Below are 21,589 nucleotides of genomic sequence, written 5' to 3'. Positions count from 1 at the left end.
TTTTTGCATTCGTATATCATGAGGCTAACACGGCTTTTATGCCCATGGAGGCAATTTCCAACACGAAAATTTCCTAGACCGGACTGGGAATCGAACCTAGCCACCCTCAGTATGGTATTGCTTTGTAGCCACACATCTTTCCGTACGATTAAGGAGAGCTCCCGAAATTACTTTTTGCCTTTCTCGTACAACTAAGTTGTACCGAAAGGCTATCATTTCACTCCGAAAACAAACTTTTTATAGAAGCCGCTGAGACCCTTAGTATTATATACCATTCGACTCAGCTCGACGAGCTGAGCACATGTCTGTCTGTCCGTGTGTATGTATGTGTGTATGTGTGTGCACAAAAGCTATAAAAAACATTAGACAACTTTTCGTATAGTAATCCTTAACCAATTTTCTCGCAGCAAGTTTCATTCGACAGGGGACAAAGCCTTGTGGATCACTATTGAATTTTATAACGATCGGTCATTGCGTTTAAAAGTTACGAAGAAAATGGTACATCGGACCATAGAATTCCCATATAAGGTTGGAGTCTTAACTAAATGCGAGAAAGGCACCACCAACGCTAGGTGGATTATTCTGGGTTTTTTAGAGTACAGATAGATTAGAAAGGCTCTGAGGTATATGAACTCTAGAATATCTAATGCCGTTGATAATAATGGATAATAATGGAAATGTTACCGAAGATATAACAATTGATACCATCAATTTTACTCCGTTGATCAATTTTTTCTCGGATTAAAGTACCGTAATCCGGGGGAACATTGATCAGCGGGGTAACATTGATCAGTTGAACCATTTTCAAAAGATGAATAAAGTATTACTTTCTGTTATTACGATTACTTATTATGAGTTAGGTATTTTATTCTTGACTAAATTTGCTACCGAATAATATAATCTCCACTAGAATTTGCATTTAATTTTTGCCATAGTTTGAAAAATAAAATCAACATCATTTTGTTAACTCACAGTAAGCTGCCAAAAAGCACTCAAAACAAGCATAATAACAAAAAATTGAGATCGTACCTACAATTGGGTGATAAGTAATCTTATTTTCTTTGTTTATCCATATTTTTGTTTCAAAATTTTGGTCTTTATTGTTGAAAAACCAGATAATTCACCTAGCGGTCATGATGCCTTACTCGAAACAATCAATACGCTTCGCCTCAGTATAAGGATTTCAAAAGTAATGGTCTACCTTAAGGCGTTTACAAACGCTTGCTTTATAGACGTAACAAAGTGAAATGATTGATGATCAAAGTTACCCCAAATTGGAAATTCGAAAAACTAGACAAAACAGATTTTTAAAACAATTTTATAATTATCAAATAATCAAGAACAATAGCCTCAAACGTTCTACACGTAGCAGTACTCGTTTTAAAAATATGAAAAAAGCAATCATTTAATTTACGGAGGAAATATTTACAAAACATTGAAAAAATTGATCAATGATACCCCGGATTACGGTACTACAATATATTTAAATATGACTTGTTCTTTCCTGCAACATAGTTTTGGATATGTGCATTGGGATATGGATTGGGTACTCTGCAGTAGTTTCCCAACTATCTTTTTTTTTTGTTATCTAAACATTTACTGAGAGTTTTTCTCTCTGAGTTAACGAAACTTGCATGACAACACATACCCCTGAATTCCATAGCGTTACATCTTCTTTAGACGTTCCTTACTTGTTTTTTACAGATCTCTCAAAATTACAACCTCGACAACGACGACAACTACAGCGGTTCACCGAACAACTTTCAGGACTATCGGAACAATTTCGTAGACTCTCCTCCAGACTCTAAGGAATCCTGGCCAGTCGAATACAACAAAATGCAATCTGGACTGCCTTCAAACACTGGCACCAACACGAGTTCGACGACCAGCGTCGTAGCAGTAGCAGCGGCCGCGGCTGCCGCTGCGGCAGCTGCTGCTGTCGCTCAGCAGGAGAACACATACTCCGTCGTCATGCCAAATCGTAAGCGCCGTCTCGAATGGATGTCTACTCATCAAGATGGGGAGAATAGCGGATCCGAGACGAAAATCGCAAACACAGAGAAGGATCAAGATGCCAGACGCAAAGGTAAGGTTATATATCTATGTATTGAGTTTGGGAAAATTAGTTTCTGATGGTTGTGAGACTTGTTTCAAGAAAATCTACTAGAGATGCAAGAAAAATTGAACGATGGAAAGAGGTTTCCGATCGAAACACTATCGACGTTGTTTCGTTTGTCTCTTTTCTGCAGCACCAAGCGGCAGCACAAATATGCACTTAAACCACGTGGTTGTTACTAAGTTTACTTCCTCCTTAACCCTTAAAGGCGCAAGGCGCCATTAAAACCATTAACATTAAACGTATTTTCGGTTTGTTGTTTTAAAACAACATTGCGCATTTCAGGGTTAAGAGGCGGCCTGAAAAATGGTGATTTGCAGGTTTTTTTTTAAGATAAACTATAAATGTATGACAAAAAAGGAATACATACGTACGATAACAGTAAAAAAGTTGAGAATTCGGAAAATAAAACCTCGTATCTTTTTTGAGTAATGGTGTCCGCCAACTTTGAAACCATGGTTTCGACGATATAATTACGTTTCACTCGGAGCACTGCGACACTTCTCGCTTTTCGTCCTGTAACTTATCAACATGAACAGAGTATCTCATGAACCGATCGGGTGCAGTTTATGGTAATGTAAACACTCCAAAGAATATTGCGTTGCGTTGTAACGAAGAATTACTGATAGCTGTCATGTATATTCTTAACCTTTCTTACTCAAATTGCTTATGGATTACTATTTGGGATTTGACAACAACCCAATTGAAGGTCCAAAATATTAAAACATGAATGCTGTCATTGCTGGCCACGCCCATCTTCTCCGTTACTAGGAGAGGGAAGGAAATGTGATATGACATCTGCTTAACGAGAAGCCAGCGACTCACCGACGCCCTCATAGATGTCAAGATGTTGATTGGTTACAATGGAATGCAATTTAGTAGTATCATTAGGCCGATACAAATATTTAAAAACTATATATAATATTTTGAGGGGGCAACAAAATAAAATTCGGATAATTTTAGGATTTTCGAAACACTCTTTAACAAATTTGAGGAGTTTTTTGATTTTTTTTCATTTTAATATTTATTTTTTATTATCCCACCCCTTAACCTTTCGGAGACCAGTAGGACAAAATGGTAATTAAATATTTGTAACGGCCTTATAAGCAAAAGATATACTGCCGTTCTACGCATAATTGTCCCATGTAACCTTTGATGAAAAATCTCAAACTCGAGCCAATTTGTCCCACTGAAAAAATGAAGCTGTTGATTGATGATAATTAAGACTGAAAACCATTTCAATAGGTAGTGATTCGTTTTATGCCCTGGAAAAGTGTTGCCTACGGTCATAACATCCCTAAAATATTTGTTAAATTTCAAGATCCAATCGATTCTGAGATTAGTGGGACAAAATTGACTCGAGTTTGGATTTTTTCATGAAAGGTAACATGGGACATTTATGCGTAGAACGGCAGTATAATATGTTTGGAAATACGTTGGGTGTAGTCATGCTAAAAAATGTGTGACACTCCGTTCTCCTAGGTGTTGAATCCCTTGGATGGGACAAGGTATAAGACTTGCCCTGGCTAATAAGCCTAGGTTTACTAGCGCCATTGTTCGCTCTCTGAAACTATAAAATTAGTATAAAAAAAATAGAACCCTCTCCCCTGACCTCTCCATATTAGCATTCTCGCTTAACAATTGATAAGGGCCTACAATAAAAAGTAAACAAATTCAATTTTAATACCCTTCGATCCTCTAATAGCTACTAATTTTTGATTGGGCCTACAACGTGTTATTTTCAAAATATGTGTAAGTCCATCCAAAAAAACGGCCAAGCCACTCGTTTTTTTCTGTCAGGAATAAGTCTTGTCCAACTTCGGGCCGATAACGGGATTTTTTTCCGAACCGTCATCGGCCCGAGTTCGATGAGAAAAATTCTCTCTCCCCAAAAGCCTTATTCCATGTTTACGTTTGGAAAATACCATAAACAAAGGGTCTACGAATGAGCATGAGTATGAGCATTATGACCGCAAAACTCGTAGTTGCTACTCAGTGATTAAACTTGCGAAATTGTACAGAGAACACAATGAATGGGGCTTGGGATTAGCTACCCATTCTCAATGAACACGTTTCGGGAGCTCAAATATTTAAAGTCAATAACGGCGCCGGCCACGTCCTTACGGTCATATAGGAATGGAAGGATTGTTAGTCCGACTCTTGTTGCTACTAGAGACCGAGTACACCTCTGCATCTCTACGATTGTCTTGGGATAGGATATCGTTTTAGTTACAAAGGATTATTTATCTGGATTCACTTTGGTAAGTGATGCGATTTATGAGATGGGAAATAACACTAATACGAGTTAAAAGTTAAAGCATGCACATCCGGTGGCATATTAAAACTGAGGAGCTTCGCGTTTTGGACGACGCACGGAAGCACAGCACTCTGTACTCACTTGCTCGATGGCTACGGCAGACTATTGAAAAATGCATTTTTTCGACCGGGCACGACATGCGCATGAGCCACCGAACACAAGATAGGTATTTTATTTCTTTCTCGACGACTAAAACATGCACTGCACTTACTTGTTCGATGGCTTCTCTTATTACCGGCCGCGCAATGCAGAACACAATATTTCGGCAGATCGCGCGATCGTTCTGCTGTCCGAAACAAGAGAAAACAAGCACTGCCATAAATAAAGGGTCTACGAATGACACGCAAACACAGAAGACCTATTCCGAAAAAAAAAATGAAAACAGGCTTAAAATTTTGTGTTATCGATTTCTACACTTTTTTTTTTATTTTCGATGCAAATAAGGTTATGGATGAATAAATAGTGTTGATTATGTGCTTTTAGAAGTTTTTGATGCTCGAAATATAATAAACCTGCGAAATGGGAATTGAAATTGTGATGCATTGTTTTCGAACAACATTTTCTCAATGTTTACGTTATGGATGTAGGCCCTTTTCACCTGTTAAGCGAGATTTTTGGAAATTACTAGTCATTCTTATCTATTTAGCAAACAGGCCTAATAGTCCACTTTTAGACCATCGTAATTACATCCAATAAACAATCTCTGCTTTTCCTCCAAATGTGTTATTCCATCGTACGAAGGTGCACTTGAATGGCAACATAAATGAACTTGTTTTAACTACCCACACATTGGTACATTGTTATAAATAAAAGGATCAACGGTGTTATCTCAACAGTCTTTCCAGTCCACGGTTGTCACGTTGCTCAGAGACTAAATATATTGTTTGCATTTTGATTAAATGAATACTATGGTTTTGCAGGGCATCATAATATAATGCAATAATCATCACTGGAAGAGTATTCATTGATGATGTGGCATCTAGAGAGTGATATACCTGGATGTATAGCACGATAATTTAAGAAGGTCACGAACCTAGCAACGGAATAAAATAGCTTATACAGTGAATTTTCCTTTACTCGATGTTAGTTCTGGATACTCTGATTAATTTATTTATATTGCAGTCGCTTCTCCACATCTCGATACCGAAGGGACCGTCGAGATAAGGAAAGATCGAGGAATTGAAGAAACATTGACTACTAGATAGTAGATCAAATAGAGCTCGTTGCTATGAAAAACAACAACAAAACAAATGTCATTTCTTGTTTTCGATTTGTTTGATATTACCGATATTACCCAAAGATAGTCTAGTAGCCTAGACATTTGAGTATATCGGTATGGGGAGGGTGAACCCAGAAATGTGCTCTGGTCAGTATTTTATTCAGATAGAGAGATATCGAGATAGAGAGGTTATCGAGATGTTGAAAGTAAACATGTATGTGCTATGTGCATTGAAGGTCGAGTTTTCAGCATGAGCATGAGCATTATGGCTGTACAATTCGTAGTTGCTACTCCGTGATAAACTGGAACTTGTGAAATAGCACAGAGAACTATGTGAATGGAGCATGGAATTTGCTATCCATTCTCAATGTCCACGTTTCAGAAGCTCACGTATTTTAAGTCAATAACAGCGCCGGCCACGTCCTTACGGTCATATAAGAAAGGAAGGATTGTTATTCTGACTCTCGTTGCAACTAGAGACCGAGAACACCTCTGCATCTCTACGATTGTTCTGGGATATGGTAGGATAACTGTACCAGATTTGGCCATGTTCCAAATTTGACCATTTTCTGACAAAACTCCAAAAATAATGCAATTTTCGAGGGCTTTATAGGCTCTAAAAGGAGATATATCCCTAATGCTTTTTCACTGTTGAAACTGGTCGATATTTTTTGAAAAATATGCATTTTTTAGGGTTGGCCAAATTAGGCCCTAGTATTACCCTATTGAGTCCTCCTTAGCAGTGTGGTGAGACGCGCGGCTACAAAGCAAGACCATGCTGAGGGTGGCTGGGTTCGATTCCCGGTGCCGGTCTAGGCAATTTTCGGATTGGAAATTGTCTCGACTTTCCTGGGCATAAAAGTATCATCGTCATCTGCATGTCATTTGACTAATTTGTTCATAACTTTTTACAGAAGCCAAATTTACTTCAAAATTTTAGATGTACACATAACGCTTGAGTAGTGCTATATTTTTGTCCAAGGGTACATTGCTCTAAATATAACATCTAAGGCTAGAGAGTGAAATCTCTCCAAAATGTCACGTGTCATTTGACATAATGTCATTTGAATGACATTTTGCCTCCCACGCCCCAGATTACATATTTACAGCAATGTCTTGTTAGACAAAGCTGTAGCCACATTTAAGCGTTATAAGTTCGTCATACTTGATAGTTGATAACTAACTACTGAAAACAAAATCTGGGAAAATTATACAAACGAATGCAAATGACATTTTACAACACTGCTCATGACATACGAATGCAAAAATGGTAATCTGGCTTAGAAACCTCGCAGCTAATAACTGTGGAAGTGCTCAATGAACACTAAGCTGCGAGGCGGCTCCGTCCCAGTGTGGGGATGTAAAGCCAATAAGAAGAAGAAGATTACCCTATTGTGTTAGTTGCATAGGATATTTTATCTGGATTCACTTTGGCGAGTGATGCGGATTATATGAAATGCAAATAAAAACGCGTAATAATTGATTTACTCTCCGAACCGTACAAATTAAAATAAATCTCTCGGATCACGCGATCGTTTTCCTTGATAATCTAAATACGATCAATCGCATAATCAACACAAAAAGAACTAAATTCTCGGATCTGTACTAATTGCCCGATGGCTACTGCAAACTAGTTAAGATCGCGCTTGTTCGGACCGGAGCGAAGCGCAACACATACGCATGAGCCACCGGACACAAAAAAGATACTTTATCATTTTCGCGACGATCAATACACGCACTCTACTTACTTGTGCATTGAAGATCGAGTTTTTAGTTGGTGTTGTCCGATTTGCAAGATTATTTCCCTAATCCATTCGTTTTGGGATCCGCAAGGTTTGTATCTACAAAAACGGGGAAACGTAAAAAATCATTAGAATACAATTTTGGTTCAGCTGTTAAGGAAAACAAAACAAACGCACGGAAATTAATCTAGAGTGCGGTGCTGCAAATAGTTAATTGTGACATTTGCAACACCCGGGCAAAGCTGGGTTTCTTTCGCTAGTATTAAGGTGACTTGCGGTGGCACCCCAATCTCTTAGTAGTTGTACTCAGGTTGTACCATAAAAATCATCAACTCAATATTAGTAGTCGTGAGAAACTTGAGACAGACATACTTGAGGCAGACAAAAATAACCCCTTTTTTGTTAACATCCGATCATCGTAAAAATTGCATTAATGTGATCGATTTCAGTCTGAGTTGAACTCAGAATCACGCAATACGGTTTGACTATGGCATAAACTACCGAAATGTATCCAAAAATCAACAGATGGGACTGATATGTGATCATAGGTAGTATATGTCTCGGAAAGACATTCTTGGCCGGATCTGCCATTCTCTTACTATAATCAAGCTACGTTAAATCTGCTCAAAATTGAATATTTTTTTTGCCTCTTTCGTACACTGTACACTAGAGTGTACCGAAAAGTCTATGTTTTTTTGAAAGAAGTCCTGTCGTAATATGAAAAAGTGACATAAGCGCCAAATTACAATAAGCATGTTTGCCATTTTTAGAGCTCAATGAATACTACTCGTTAACACCATTTTAAGAAAATGGCGTATACGTTACTTTTTCAGATTACGGCAGCGTATGAGGACTGTATGTATTTGCAATAAAAAATACTAATTTTTTGAGCAACAAGTCGCATTCGACGGGTAATCCTATATTGTTTCCTATTGTCGCGCTTATCTTTTTCTAGAACGCTGCGGCGGTCTTACACTCGCAGGCTCGACTGCGAAGGTAAACGTCAAGATAGCCGCCGTGTTGAAAGATAGGCAGAATTTTTCTGCTCAAAACAAAACCACGTGATTTTCGCGATTGTGTGTTCGATTGTATTAGGAAAGAGGCAACCGGAGTCACTGAGTACATGGAGAGTGCTTATCATGGCAAGTGCATACGGTGGGTGAGATTTTCATTGACTCTGTTGTGTTTAATGACCGTTGCGATTACCTGAGAAGTAACCAGCAGGAAGCCGTAGTATTCTATTTTATCTCGAGATGCATAATAGGGGGAATGACGGCTTTGGCAGGTTTTGTTCTATTATTGTCAGGGGGGTTTTTGTCGACCAAATTTTATGAAATTTGGCCACAATATTCTTTGATATGTCGAGTCGATTGGTATATAACACAAGATTATATAACACTATGGGTCTCCGAGCCTCCTATCAAAATTTGGCTTTTGGAGTGAAATTATAGCCTTCTTGTACAACTTTGTTGTACGAGAAAGGCAAAAAGAAAGAAAAATTTCCCCATACTAATTTGCATGCAAACTTGAAACGGCTTGTACTAAATCAGTTTTTTGCTAATCAGCTCAAATTTTTGGAGGAAAGTCAGAACATGATACAGAATCAGATGAGTGTTGTGGAGCAAAATCGATATTTTGAACCACCCTAGTGTGCATGTATGTGCTACACTAATTTTCTAGGCACTTATACTTAATAAATTTGCTTGCAAGTTGCATTCGATGGGGAATCCCGCCTTATTGTTTCCTATCAAAAATTGGCCGCGCTGTGGGATCAAAAGTTATGGTCAAAATACTATTTTTTTATATGCACGGTGTTGACTTTACTCAACACCGCTAGGTGGATTAATCAGGGTTTTTCTGTGTAGAGATAGCAGCATTAACAAAAAATTTAAAAGTTTTAAAAAAATGAATCATGTTTGCATAGTGAAACAAATCTAAAAAAACTCTGAATAATCCACCTACCGGTAATAGTGCCTTTCTCGTGCATTGGTAATAAATTGTATTTGGTCATAATTTTTGAGCCCATAGTCTGATCTGGCCAATTTTATACGCAAACAGACATCACCTCAATTCGTCGACCTGAATTGATTGGTATATGGAAGTAGGGCCTCCTATCGAAAACTCGTTTTTGGAGTGAACATATAGCTTTTTCGACCTTGGCGTAAGAAAAGAGCAAAAATAAACGAACTGGGCAAATTAACCTTAAATTTTATATGAACAAGATGGTGTTATGTCCAGTTTTATCTCAGAACCAGTCTAAATCAAATTTGAGTGTAGACTAGACTAGAACCAGTCTAAATCAAATTTGCGAAATTTATGCTCATGGAATAAGTAAAATTGGATTAGCCCAATCGGGTTGGATATTTATATTTCTTATTTTAACCGAAAAAAAATATCGACATTTTCAATTTTTGTGTCGTTGAACAGGTTAAAAGTAAGGTTACGAGACACCAATGATACAATATTTGTTTGAGAGCTTACATTTTTGTATACGAATCTAACAATTTCGCATATACCAAGTTCTTATACATATTTTGGTAGATTCTTATACAGAATTGTTAGAAAATCTAACCGGCGACTGGGTTCAGTGTACCAATGAAAATCCATCTCGAGATAAACTCTCAGAAGTCCATACAAATCTAAAAAAAACTTGAAATTCAGAATCAAAATCACTGACTCTCTGAGTCTAATAAAACTTGGTCGCAGTGAGCAAGCCTTTTAGTATCAGATAAGCGCCAAAAATCGAACGACTTTCAACAGGAAGATAATTTGGGCGAGATATTTCGATAAGACATGATTACATTCATTTTTTTTTACAGATTTCTATTGAAGTAACTGACTTGACCTATTTTTTGTTCGGCATGCAAAATAGGGTTTATAAAATGAACTTTTAATGAATAAATTACGCTCTCAGTTTTTAGGCATCTTTTAGAATTCCTACATTTTAAAAAAATGTTACGAAAAAAATGCAATAAAAGTTGGCTACTCCCATTCAAATGGTAATGAACATATTACTCATGTCGGACTAGATTGAATTGTAGTCAGCGCTCTATTAGCGGAATGTTTCCTATTATGCGACTTATGTAGCTTGCTCTGGCTGAGCGGCTTACCAGAGCGGTTATTTTAAACTAATTCATTCAACCTTCAGTTTTGTTCAAAAATCGTATTTTTGAATGTAGTACCAATTTACCATATTTAATTATTCGACAAGTTTTGATTCTATTGTTTGCCTTATTATTCCCTCAGCGCGCACCGTCAAATGGAAGATCCAATAAACTGGCTTCTGCTTGGGGCAGTAAACTGATAACGCTGCCAACCTTGGCCGGTGATAGAAGAAATATGAACATAGATTAGCTTTCCGCCCGTCACCGCGTCTTTTTATGTATTTTTGTTTTATTTTAGACTCGAACCATGTGAATAATACTTCCTTTTAGGACATTTTAGCTGCTGCAAACCGCTAGCCATGATGTTGAATATTTTCTTTTCATATATTTTACATTCAACGCAGACAATACAGCATTGAACAAAACAAAATCTTGAAGGGAGTAAATAATTATGTATAAAAATTCTACCAAATAATCGCTATATAAGAGAACTTGCTCAAATTGTTCATGAAAATAAAGCTTTCTTGTATGGGAGAATCCTTTTCCGCACCGCAAGATCGAGCTTTCAGTTAGCTTGTATGCCGTTCGCTTCTACGGGATAGCAGTGATGGATTGACATGTTCAGGATTTATTATCTCTCGGTTTTGAACGTTTTGAATATTTCTTCTGTTTCTACTTGTGCCTCTTGTATATATGTCTGTAACGCTATTTGAATTCGGATTCGCAAGCTTCGCGACGTATCCGATGATTTCCACCTTAGTTGTTGCTGGGTTCTTTGTGGGCATAATTAAATACATTAGCAATAGGGTATAGGGATAAACAACTTGGCAAAACAAACATGTTGTAGATCAGCAGTTCTCAGCCGAATTTTACATTCCACACTGAATAGACTATATGTTTGATAAAGCGTATGTTCCAAATAGTTCCCAAATGATTTTCAAGGCAAACAAATGTTTAATATAGAATTTTGTATGCATAATTAAACACTCACATCGATAAAGTAATGTTATGAAGGTGTATCACATGTGAATCGACCTTCGATTTGAAGGGTCGAAAAAAAAAAACATTTACGATACGTTTGGAAACAGTGGTTCCTAAGCATTGGAAATTAAATAATAATCAAGTAATTTGTTGTAAGATGCCTCATTTGAAAAAGCCTTGTTATTTTTGTATGCTGAGAAACACAATGAAACAATGCAGAAAAAATGTTTTAGCATTTTAACCTTCCTAGTGCATTAAAAAAAAGTGACACATTGTGCATTAGCGGGTCAAAAATGACCCCAAATTGAATACGCTCCCAAAAGTTCATTTTCGAACCGATTCTCAATCTTTTGGAACCAAATTGAAGGTATGGATTCCACGGATGTCGTTACGGACACTTTGTGCACTTTGGCCATTCTGGTTCCCAGGAATCGATGTTGAAGGAACATAGATTCTTAGGCCAATTTTTGGCGTGATTTCATGCCTCTCGAAGGGTGATTTTGGAAATGCTCATTAATTTGCGTAGCAATAATTCTATTAGAATGTAGCCATTGTCCATTTCCATGGATCAACACAATTCCTGGTTATTTCACGGTCCGGTGTCCCGGTGATCCGGAACATCCGTAGAAGTGGTCAATTCATTGAACTCATCCTAGAAGAGCGCGTTTTTTTCCAAAGCTTTTAATTATCGAACGCTGAGTAACAAATGATTGTGGTGACCCATTTTGATGGACCTGCGTGGCCACCGGAGGTCCTCCAGAGGATCCTGAACATTCGGTGAAGTGATCAATTCATGGAACTCATCCTAGAAGAATGCAGTTTTCACAAAACTTTTGATTATCGTAATTTGAGTAACAAATGATTGTGATTACTCATTTTGGTGGAACTGGGTGGCCACCGGAGTTTTCCGGAAGATCCGGAACATCCGTAAAAATGGTCAATTAATGAAACTTATCATATAAGAGCGCGGTTTTTTCCAAAGCTTTTTATTATCGAACTACGAGTAACAAATGATTGTGGTGACCCATTTGGATGGACCTGTATGGCCGAAGGTCCTTCAGAAGATCCGGAACGTCCGTAAAAGTGGTCAATTTATGAAACACATTATAGAAGAGCGCGTTTTTTTCAAAGCTTTTCCTCATAGTACTTTGAGTAGCAAATTATTGTGGTGACCTATTTTGGTGGATCTGGGTAGCCACCGGAAGTGTTCCAGAAGATCCAGAACGTCCGTAAAAATGGTCAATTCATGAAACTTATCATAAAAGAACACGGTTTTTTCTAAAGCTTTTCATTATCGAACTTTTAAAAAATCTTTCTATTATCGAACTCTGAGCAAGATACGAAGGAATGTCGTGACCCGTTCTTATTTATCAAAGTGACTACCGGAGGTCTTACGGAAGATACGGTTAATTTATGTAATACATACTAGAAGATCCTATTTTTTTTTTAATTTCCTTGTACTCTGAACATGAAATTATTGCCGTGACCTTTTCTCACGGATGTGAGTAGCAACCAAAGGCCCTCCGGAATGTCCGTATCACACGTAAAAGAGATCAATTCATAAAACCCACCTTAGAAATGGTGTGTTTTCTTTATAAGAAGAAGAAGAAGCACACTATTCTTCTAAACCTTTTTATTTTCCTAATTTTAGAAACAAATGATCGTAACCAATTCGCATGGATTGCCCACTGTATGTCTTCAGGTACATTCAGATCATCCGTAAAATCGGTCAATTCATGAAACTTGTCATAGTTTTCCTATTTTCGTATCCTGAGTAATGGATGATCGTTGTAACCCTTTCTCAGGAACGTGTGTAGTCACGAATGAAACTCCGCAAGATCAAAAAATCTGTAATTATAGTCAATTCATAAAAATCAAGATGACACTATTTTTTTTGAAAGGACAATCACATTAACCCAGAAAATATTTTCAAGTATGGCATAATAATGATCAATATTCACCATTCACCACGAATTGACCACTTCAACGGATGTTCCAAATCTTCCGGAAGACCTCGGTAGCCACCCAGGTCCTTCAAAAAGGGTCATCATAATCATTTATTACTCAGCGTTCGGTGATTCAGCTATTCCATGGTGAGTTTTATGAATTGACCACTTCTACGGATGTTTCAGATCTTCTGGAGGACCTCCGGTGGCCACCATAATCATTCTAGGATGAATTCCATGAATCTATAGCATTTCGTCGAAAGACATTTCGTCGAATGACATTGAGTCGAATGACATTTGGTCGAAAGGACATTACGTCGAATGGACGTTTGATCGAAAGGACATTTAGTCGAAAATGATTTTTTAACCCACTAGAGACGTAGGACATTTGATCGAATGACGTTTGGTCGAAAGGACACTACGTCGAATTGACATTTAGTCGAAATCAGTTTTCTGGAAGAATCTTCGTACATTTGGTTATATGACGTTTAGTCGAAAGTCTTCGTACATTTGGTTATATGACGTTTGGTCGAAAGTGGGTTTTTGAATTGATAATCTTGGTACATTTAGTCTAATGTCGTTCCGTCGAATGGATATTTGAAAAAAAAAGAACTTAAGCCAATAACAATTAAAAAAATAAATGATTTATTGCGGTATTCCTAAAAGTCATATAATTATTGTTCCAAGATTGTCCAAAGAATGATGGGCTGATAAAAAGAATAAATAATACGAAAACGGTGAATATTGCAATATTATTCTCGACTGGATATTGACTTCCGCGAACCCCTCTAACCGACTACATTGAATCTATACCATCTGGTCAAAAGAAATGTAGTCGAATGATGTTTCGTCATTACACATGACGCTGAATAGACATTACTACCGTTACACGCATAACTGTCCCATGTACATCGGAAATTCCAGCAAATATGGGACGAATATGCGTGTGATGGCAAATTAGGTCATATGATCATTTGGTCGAAATTAAGTTTTCGGCCAATAACTAACGAATTATGGTTGAAAGACCATTTTATACTGAACTAATTATTGTATACATATTGAGTGGAAGAAAGAGTATCAATAAAAAGAATAAAAAACCATTTCCATTCGACCAACGAAATGTTCCAAAGCCGACTGCGATGAAGTATTAGCAAAATAACATTGATATCATTGGTTTTAGACCATGTGCCGAAAATAGAATAGAGGGTATACTGCCGCTAACCGCAAGTCGAGCAATTCTGTACATGGAGCCCCATATACAGATGTGCTCGACTTGCGGTTAGCGACAGTATATATTTTGCTACTTCTGAAGGTTTTCAATTTTTCAATAATCCACCAGGTCTCCAGAAGTTTCTGTTAGCTCAGATGAAAAATCCTCATTGGCTTCCTTATTCGCTTCTTCAGCTGCTGATTGAAATTCCTAATGTCCACTGAATTCCTCCAACCAGCTTATTCATGTATCTTTTGGATTATTTAACCAGAAATGTCTAAATCTCCTTTCGACTAAATGTCCATTCGACCAAATATCCATTCATCTTAATGTTCATTCGACTAAATGTCCATTTGACCAAACGTCCATTCGACTAAATGTTCCTTTGACCAAATGTCCTTTCGACCAAATGTCATTCAACTAAACGTCATTCGACGAAATGTCATTCGACGAACTGTCCCAAAGCCGAATTCCATGAATTGACAATTTTTACGGACGTTCCGGATCTTCTGGAGCACCTCCGATGGCCACCCAGGTCCACCAAAATGGGTCACCACAATAATTTGTTACTCAAAGTACTATGAGGAAAAGCTTTGGAAAAAACCGCGCCCTTTTATGATAAGTTTCATGAATTGGCCATTTTTACGGACGTTCCGGATCTACTGGAGGACTTCCCTTGGCCACCCAGGTCCACCAAATTGGTCACCACAATCATTTGTTACTCAAAATACGATAATGAAAAGCTTTGGAAAAAAAGCGCACTTCTAGGATGAGTTCCATGAATTGACAATTTTTACGGACGTTCCGGATCTTCTGGAGCACCTCCGGTGGCCGCCCAGGTCCACCAAAATAGGTCCTCACAATCATTTGTTACTCAAAGTACTATGAGGAAAAGATTTGGAAAAAACCGCACTTTTTTATAATAAGTTTCACGAATTGGCCATTTCTACGGACGTTCCAGATATACTGGAGGACTTCCCTTGGCCAGCCAGGTCCACCAAATTGGGTCACCACAATCATTTGTTACTCAAAGTACTATGAGGAAAAGCTTTGGAAAAAACCGCACCCTTTTATGATAAGTTTCATGAATTGGCCATTTTTACGAACGTTCCGGATCTTCTGGAGCACCTCCGGTGGTCGCCCAGGTCCACCAAAATAGGTCCCCACAATCATTTGTTACTCAAAGTACTATGAGGAAAAGCTTTGGAAAAAACCGCACCCTTTATGATAAGTTTCATGAATTGGCAATTTTTACGGACGTTCCGGATCTACTGGAGGACCTCCGGTGGCCACCCAGGTCCACCAAAATGGGTCACCACAATAATTTGTTACTCAAAGTACTATGAGGAAAAGCTTTGGAAAAAACCGCACTTTTTTATAATAAGTTTCATGAATTGGCCATTTTTACGGACGTTCCGGATCTACTGGAGGACTTCCGGTGGCCACCCAGGTCCACCAAATTGGGTCACCACAATCATTTGTTACTCAAAGTACGATAATGAAAAGCTATGGAAAAAAACGCGCACTTCTAGGATGAGTTCTATGAATTGACCTTTTTTATGGATGTTCCGGATCTTCTAAAGGAACTCCGGTGGCCACTCAGGTCTATCACAATGGGTCATCACAATCATTTGTTACTCAGCGTTTGATAATTAAAAGCTTTGGAAAAAACCGCGCTCTTCTAGGATGAGTTCAATGAATTGACCACTTCTACGGATGTTCCGGATCTTCCGGAGGAACACCGGACCGTGAAATAACCAGGAATTGTGTTGATCCATGGAAATGGACAATGGCTACATTCTAATAGAATTATTGCTACGCAAATTAATGAGCATTTCCAAAATCACCCTTCGAGAGGCAAGAAATCACGCCAAAAATTGGCCTAAGAATCTATGTTCCTTCAACATCGATTCCTGGGAACCAGAATGGCCAAAGTGCAAAAATCTGTCCGTAACGACATCCGTGGAATCCATACCTTCAATTTGGTTCCAAAAGATTGAGAATCGGTTCGAAAATGAACTTTTGGGAGCGAATTCAATTTGGGGTCATTTTTGACCCGCTAATGCACAATGTGTCACTTTTTTTGTTGTGGCGTTCCTAGAGGTCGCTGATAGCTGGTTATCACCCCAAAATTTTCATTTCCAAAAGTTAGGAAAAGTCAGAAAATTTCAACGCCCTATCTCATTTGATTACAAAGCTACAACGTTTTTAAATCATCTCTGGGCCAAAATAGACCCCAATGCACTAGGAAGGTTAATTGTCAAAATTAGCATTGCTTTATTATTATGCTTGGGCCCTCCTTAGCCGTGTGGTAAGACGCGCGGCTACAAAGCAAGACCATGCTGAGGGTGGCTGGGTTCGATTCCCGGTGCCGGTCTAGGCAATTTTCGGATTGGAAATTGTCTCGACTTCCCTGGGCATAAAAGTATCATCGTGTTAGCCTCATGATATACAAATGCAAAAATGGTAACCTGGCTTAGAAACCTCACAGTTAATAACTGTGGAAGTGCTTAATGAGCACTAAGCTGCGAGGCGGCTCTGTCCCCCAGTGTGGGGATGTAATGCCAATAAGAAGAAGAAGAAGAAGAATTATCACTGTTTTGTTTTTTTGCCTGAATATTACAAAAGCTTCACTTCTTCAAATAGGCCCTTTATAAAATTTGAGCTCAAGTTGAAGGTGCTTCGGTGCTTTACAGTTTTGATTTTATGATATCGCGAAAAACCAATGCAAAACAGTAAATCTAAGAATATAGTTTATTCATTGATTGAAGACAAAAATGAATGATGCTGGATAGACACCGTTACGTGGTAAGACCATGGTCTTTTTGCCAGCTACAGGCAAATCCTGACCCAACGAATAGCTTCCAAATATCCAACTCCATGATACTTACGAGGATGTCGCTGATACGAGGCCCTCGATTGCGTGAGATAAGTACTACATCAACATCTCCCTCCCCTAACTATATAGTAATGGTACAGATAGGAGTGACCTCGCACTGATCCTCACACTTTTTCCGTTTTTGTCTTAGATCTTTCCGTCATATTTTCTTCAGTTTTTTTTCATTTTTTCATATTAACTCATTGTTATATTTTTATATTATCATATTATCAAATTTTCTTAATTTCATATTTCCGTACTTCTATGTTTTCATGCTTTCATATTTTCATATTTTTACATTTTCATGTGTTTATATTTGCATACCTTCATATTTTCATAGTTTATATTTTTTAACCACCCCCCCCCCTTGCCAAATTTTCTAGAACACGCACAATCATTCCCTACTCGAGATTCAAGGGACTAATGATTTATCTATTCCTAGCACAATCAGGTTCAGGAAACTCTGAACGCTATCGGAAGGTGCAGGCGTTTCATCGACTTTTAGTCGGCAAATTTGTGCATCAACATTCCTTCAAAGCATTTCCAAACAAATTGATAACAAATTGAGAAAATAAGTATTTTCTGGTCGAAGAAGAATCTGTTTTCGTAGTGTGTGATGAAACACATCTTTCACTCACCTCTCTTTTCTCTAGAAGTCTAGAACGAAACGGGAAGATAAACGAAAATCGTCCCTAGTTGATGAAATTATTTTTACGCCTCACACACTTTTCGTGAAAATTTTTGGTGAGTAATTAAAAAAAATATGACCGCAACGGGATTTGAACCCAGAACAATAATGAAAATGGCGTTGGGATGGGGTCACTCTTTAGCTATACCACACAACAACTGCTTATAGGAGTCTACGTTGTTTGTGCCTAAACGGCTATTCTTTTTTTAAATTGGTGATGGACGAAAGAAGTGAGAAAATTCCCAAATCAACTTTTCGTGGCACTGGAAGTGAGCGAATAATGGTTATTACTCATTAGAAGCCTTTATCGGCAATGATGAATAAATTCTTAATATTATTTCAATGGGTAAAAAAATAAAAAAAAAACATTTTTTTTTAAATTTAGAGTGTACAATTGATTAAGTCGCGAATTGAATATTACAATTGCCTGAAACTTAGAGCGATTTTAGAAACCATAATAGTGATTTTGGGCGAAAACTAAAATTCGGATCGCAGGGGCTAAATATGTGTTTAGGGACGTTTCGATACTTCCGATATTTCGATATGGTTCTATCACAAACGCCCAAATCACAATGCCCATAGATCCGAATTCTATTCGCTCGATGCTCGAACCAATCGTTTAGTTAAGTTGAGTTGTCTTGACATCATGCAGAATGTGAATGGTTACTTATCCTATCTTACATAATTCGCATTTGTCTGAAATAAGGCACATGGGAATTTGGTTCCTTCTTCAAAGACATGATACCTAGAAAATGGTAAATAGTATATCTTTTTGCCTCTCTCGTACAACAAAGTTGTACCGAAAGGCTATAGGATTACTTAGCGTTACCCGAATTAATCGCAACAAGTTGCATTCGACGGGGAATGCGGTCCCATAGGGGAGGAGAAGACCGCCAGCTGTCATCGAGAGAAAAAGTAGAATCATTGAAATTTCACACGGTGTGGTATTCACACATTCATATGAATTTCCACGAGACATTCTTTTAAATTTCTACCAAAAATATTTCTGTATTTGCACGGGAAGTGTTTTCGAATTTCCACGGCAAATTCTCTTAAATTCTCACGAAATTTTTGTTTTTTTTTTAATTGAACTAAAATGTTTTTTTGCATTCCTTCGTATTTTCCCGGAAATTGAAAAAGTATCAGCGGTGATTTACCTCGATAGAATCGACGAAACTGACTAGAGAAAAAGAACATTTATGAAAAGTCTGGTGAAGAAGATGGGAAAATGCTTAATATGAATAATATACAACTTTTTTTGTTTTCCAAGTATGTTAAATGTGCATCATTCGAAACTTTGTTTCAAAGTATCGAAACGTTCCTTGTTCAAATTAATTGTTTTATTATTAAATGGGATTTAAGATAAGCAGTAACAATGATTATATCAAGGTTATACACTGCTTTACTTACTAAGTTCTTCAAGGTAAGGTATATCGATTTAAATTGAATTACTTTATAAGAGAGAACTGTGTCTTTCCTCATTAAATTTTGCGATACGGAAAGCTATATCAGGTACCCAGGAAGGTCTTCTGTGAAACAGTCTAAATAATACCAAACCGAAAGCTGTAAATTAAAATTATTTCGATGTAAAACAATCCCTGATTGACATGATTTTGGTTCCAAAATGAGCATGAGCATTATGGCCGTACAATTCGTAGCTACTCCGTGATTGACCAGAACTTGCAAAAGAGAACAAAATGAAGGGAGCTTGTGGTTAGCTACCCATTCTCAATGTACACGTTTCGAAAGCTCAAATATTTTTAGTCAATAACGGCGCCGGCCACGTCCTTACGGTCATATAGAATGGAAAGAATTGTTAGTCCAATTCTTGTTGCTACTAGAGACCGAGTATACCTCTGCATCTCCACGATTGTCTTAGGATAGGATTTTGTGTTAGTTATAAAGGATATTCTATATGGATTCACTTCGGTAAGTGATGCAATCTATGGGATGGGATACTACCTATCAAGCCGGCGTGTTACCTAAAATACGACCATACGCGCGCTAGTTAATCAATTTCACGGCCGCACAAAGCAGAACAAACCATTCCGAATGATCGTGCGAATGTTTCGCGCATTTCTCGAAATACCGATTTTACCAGCCGCACAAAGCAGAACACATTATTTCGGATAATCGCACCATCGTTCTGCGTACTACTTGAAAACACGAACAGTGAACACGCACTCTTTATTTATTCACCGACCGCACTCCCACGCAATTGTTCTGCGTCCAATTTCAAACACGAACAAACTTGCACTGATTGATTCACTTTCTAATTAATCCAATCGCCAGCACATCAGAACCAGACATTTTGATAGCCGCGCGATCGTTCTGCGTCCAACACAAAACACGAACAAACTTGCACTGATTGTTTCACTTTCTTGTTAATTAACTCGCCCACAAAACAGAACCGGACATTTCGATAACCACGCGATCGTTCTGCATCCGATACAAAACACGAACAAACCTGCACTCTGACATGATTTTGGTTCCGAGATAAACAAATAATCACAATTTTCAAAGATAATAATCTATATTTATTATAGATAAAATAACGGAACGCGTTTTTTTTATCCTCTGTTCTTAGAAAATCGCTTACTTGTTCAGTTGTCAATGAAAAAGTTAATGCATATTTGAAAATTAAATTTACAGAAAAGATACCAGTAATCAGCTATTGAACAAAAAAGTCGGCATGCTACATTTGTCATCAATTAAACTGTTTATGAAGACTAACGATTTGATATCTGACGTTTTGTCTTTTGTTTCTAACTGTTATTTTTAATAATACTACACGTTTTGCCTTTCTCGTACAACAAAGTTGTACCAGAAGGCTATAATTTCACTCCAAAAGCCAAATTTTGATAGAAGGCTCGGAGACCCATAGTGTTATATAGGGCACTGCACGGAAACAACTCTTTCTTTATCGTTCCTCATAAACTTTGACGCTTACTGGCCTTGTTGTTCTTAATTTCTTTGCAGCGAGAAAGAGACAAAGTAGTCCGTGCAGTGCCCTACTGCCCTATACCAATCGACTCAGCTCGAAAAACTGAGCACATGTCTGACTGTGTGTGTGTAGCCCCGGGAATTTTTTATTGTTAAACACGTTTCATATAGAAGGACTTGACCGATTCGAGTGCAACTAGTTTCATTCGACGGAGAAACTTTCCTAGTTGGACACTATTGTTTTTGTTTGCTGGAATCTCATGCGGTTTGAATAATATTTCTATTTTTCTTTTATCAAATACGCTGTGTACATGCACATTTTAAATCATTAATCAATTTAGCCGTAACGCAATCCATTACTCTCATAGTTGAGTAATTTTCAAGCAGCGTGATATAATCGCATCAAAGCTATTAACCGCCTAAATGTAGGCAATTTACGTTGCAT

General features: G+C 37.7%; 1 protein-coding gene across 3 annotated transcripts in view; it reads left to right on the top strand.

The window, feature by feature from the left end:
• LOC134211109 (alpha-globin transcription factor CP2) overlaps window positions 1–21,589 on the top strand; it is a 139,384-nt gene that overhangs the window by 83,525 nt on the left and 34,270 nt on the right. For 2 of the 3 annotated variants that reach the window (XM_062687728.1, XM_062687729.1), the window contains exon 3: window positions 1,681–2,086. In XM_062687728.1, the coding sequence (XP_062543712.1) occupies window positions 1,681–2,086 (406 nt within the window). The remainder of the gene's footprint in view (window positions 1–1,680; window positions 2,087–21,589) is intronic. The other variant, XM_062687730.1, reaches the window with a different exon arrangement.

Source organism: Armigeres subalbatus, chromosome 2 (genome assembly GCF_024139115.2).
Source record: "Armigeres subalbatus isolate Guangzhou_Male chromosome 2, GZ_Asu_2, whole genome shotgun sequence".
Classification (NCBI taxonomy): domain Eukaryota; kingdom Metazoa; phylum Arthropoda; class Insecta; order Diptera; family Culicidae; genus Armigeres; species Armigeres subalbatus.
The sequence above is the reverse complement of the archived record's forward strand: the minus strand, read 5'-3'. Positions and strand labels throughout refer to the sequence as shown.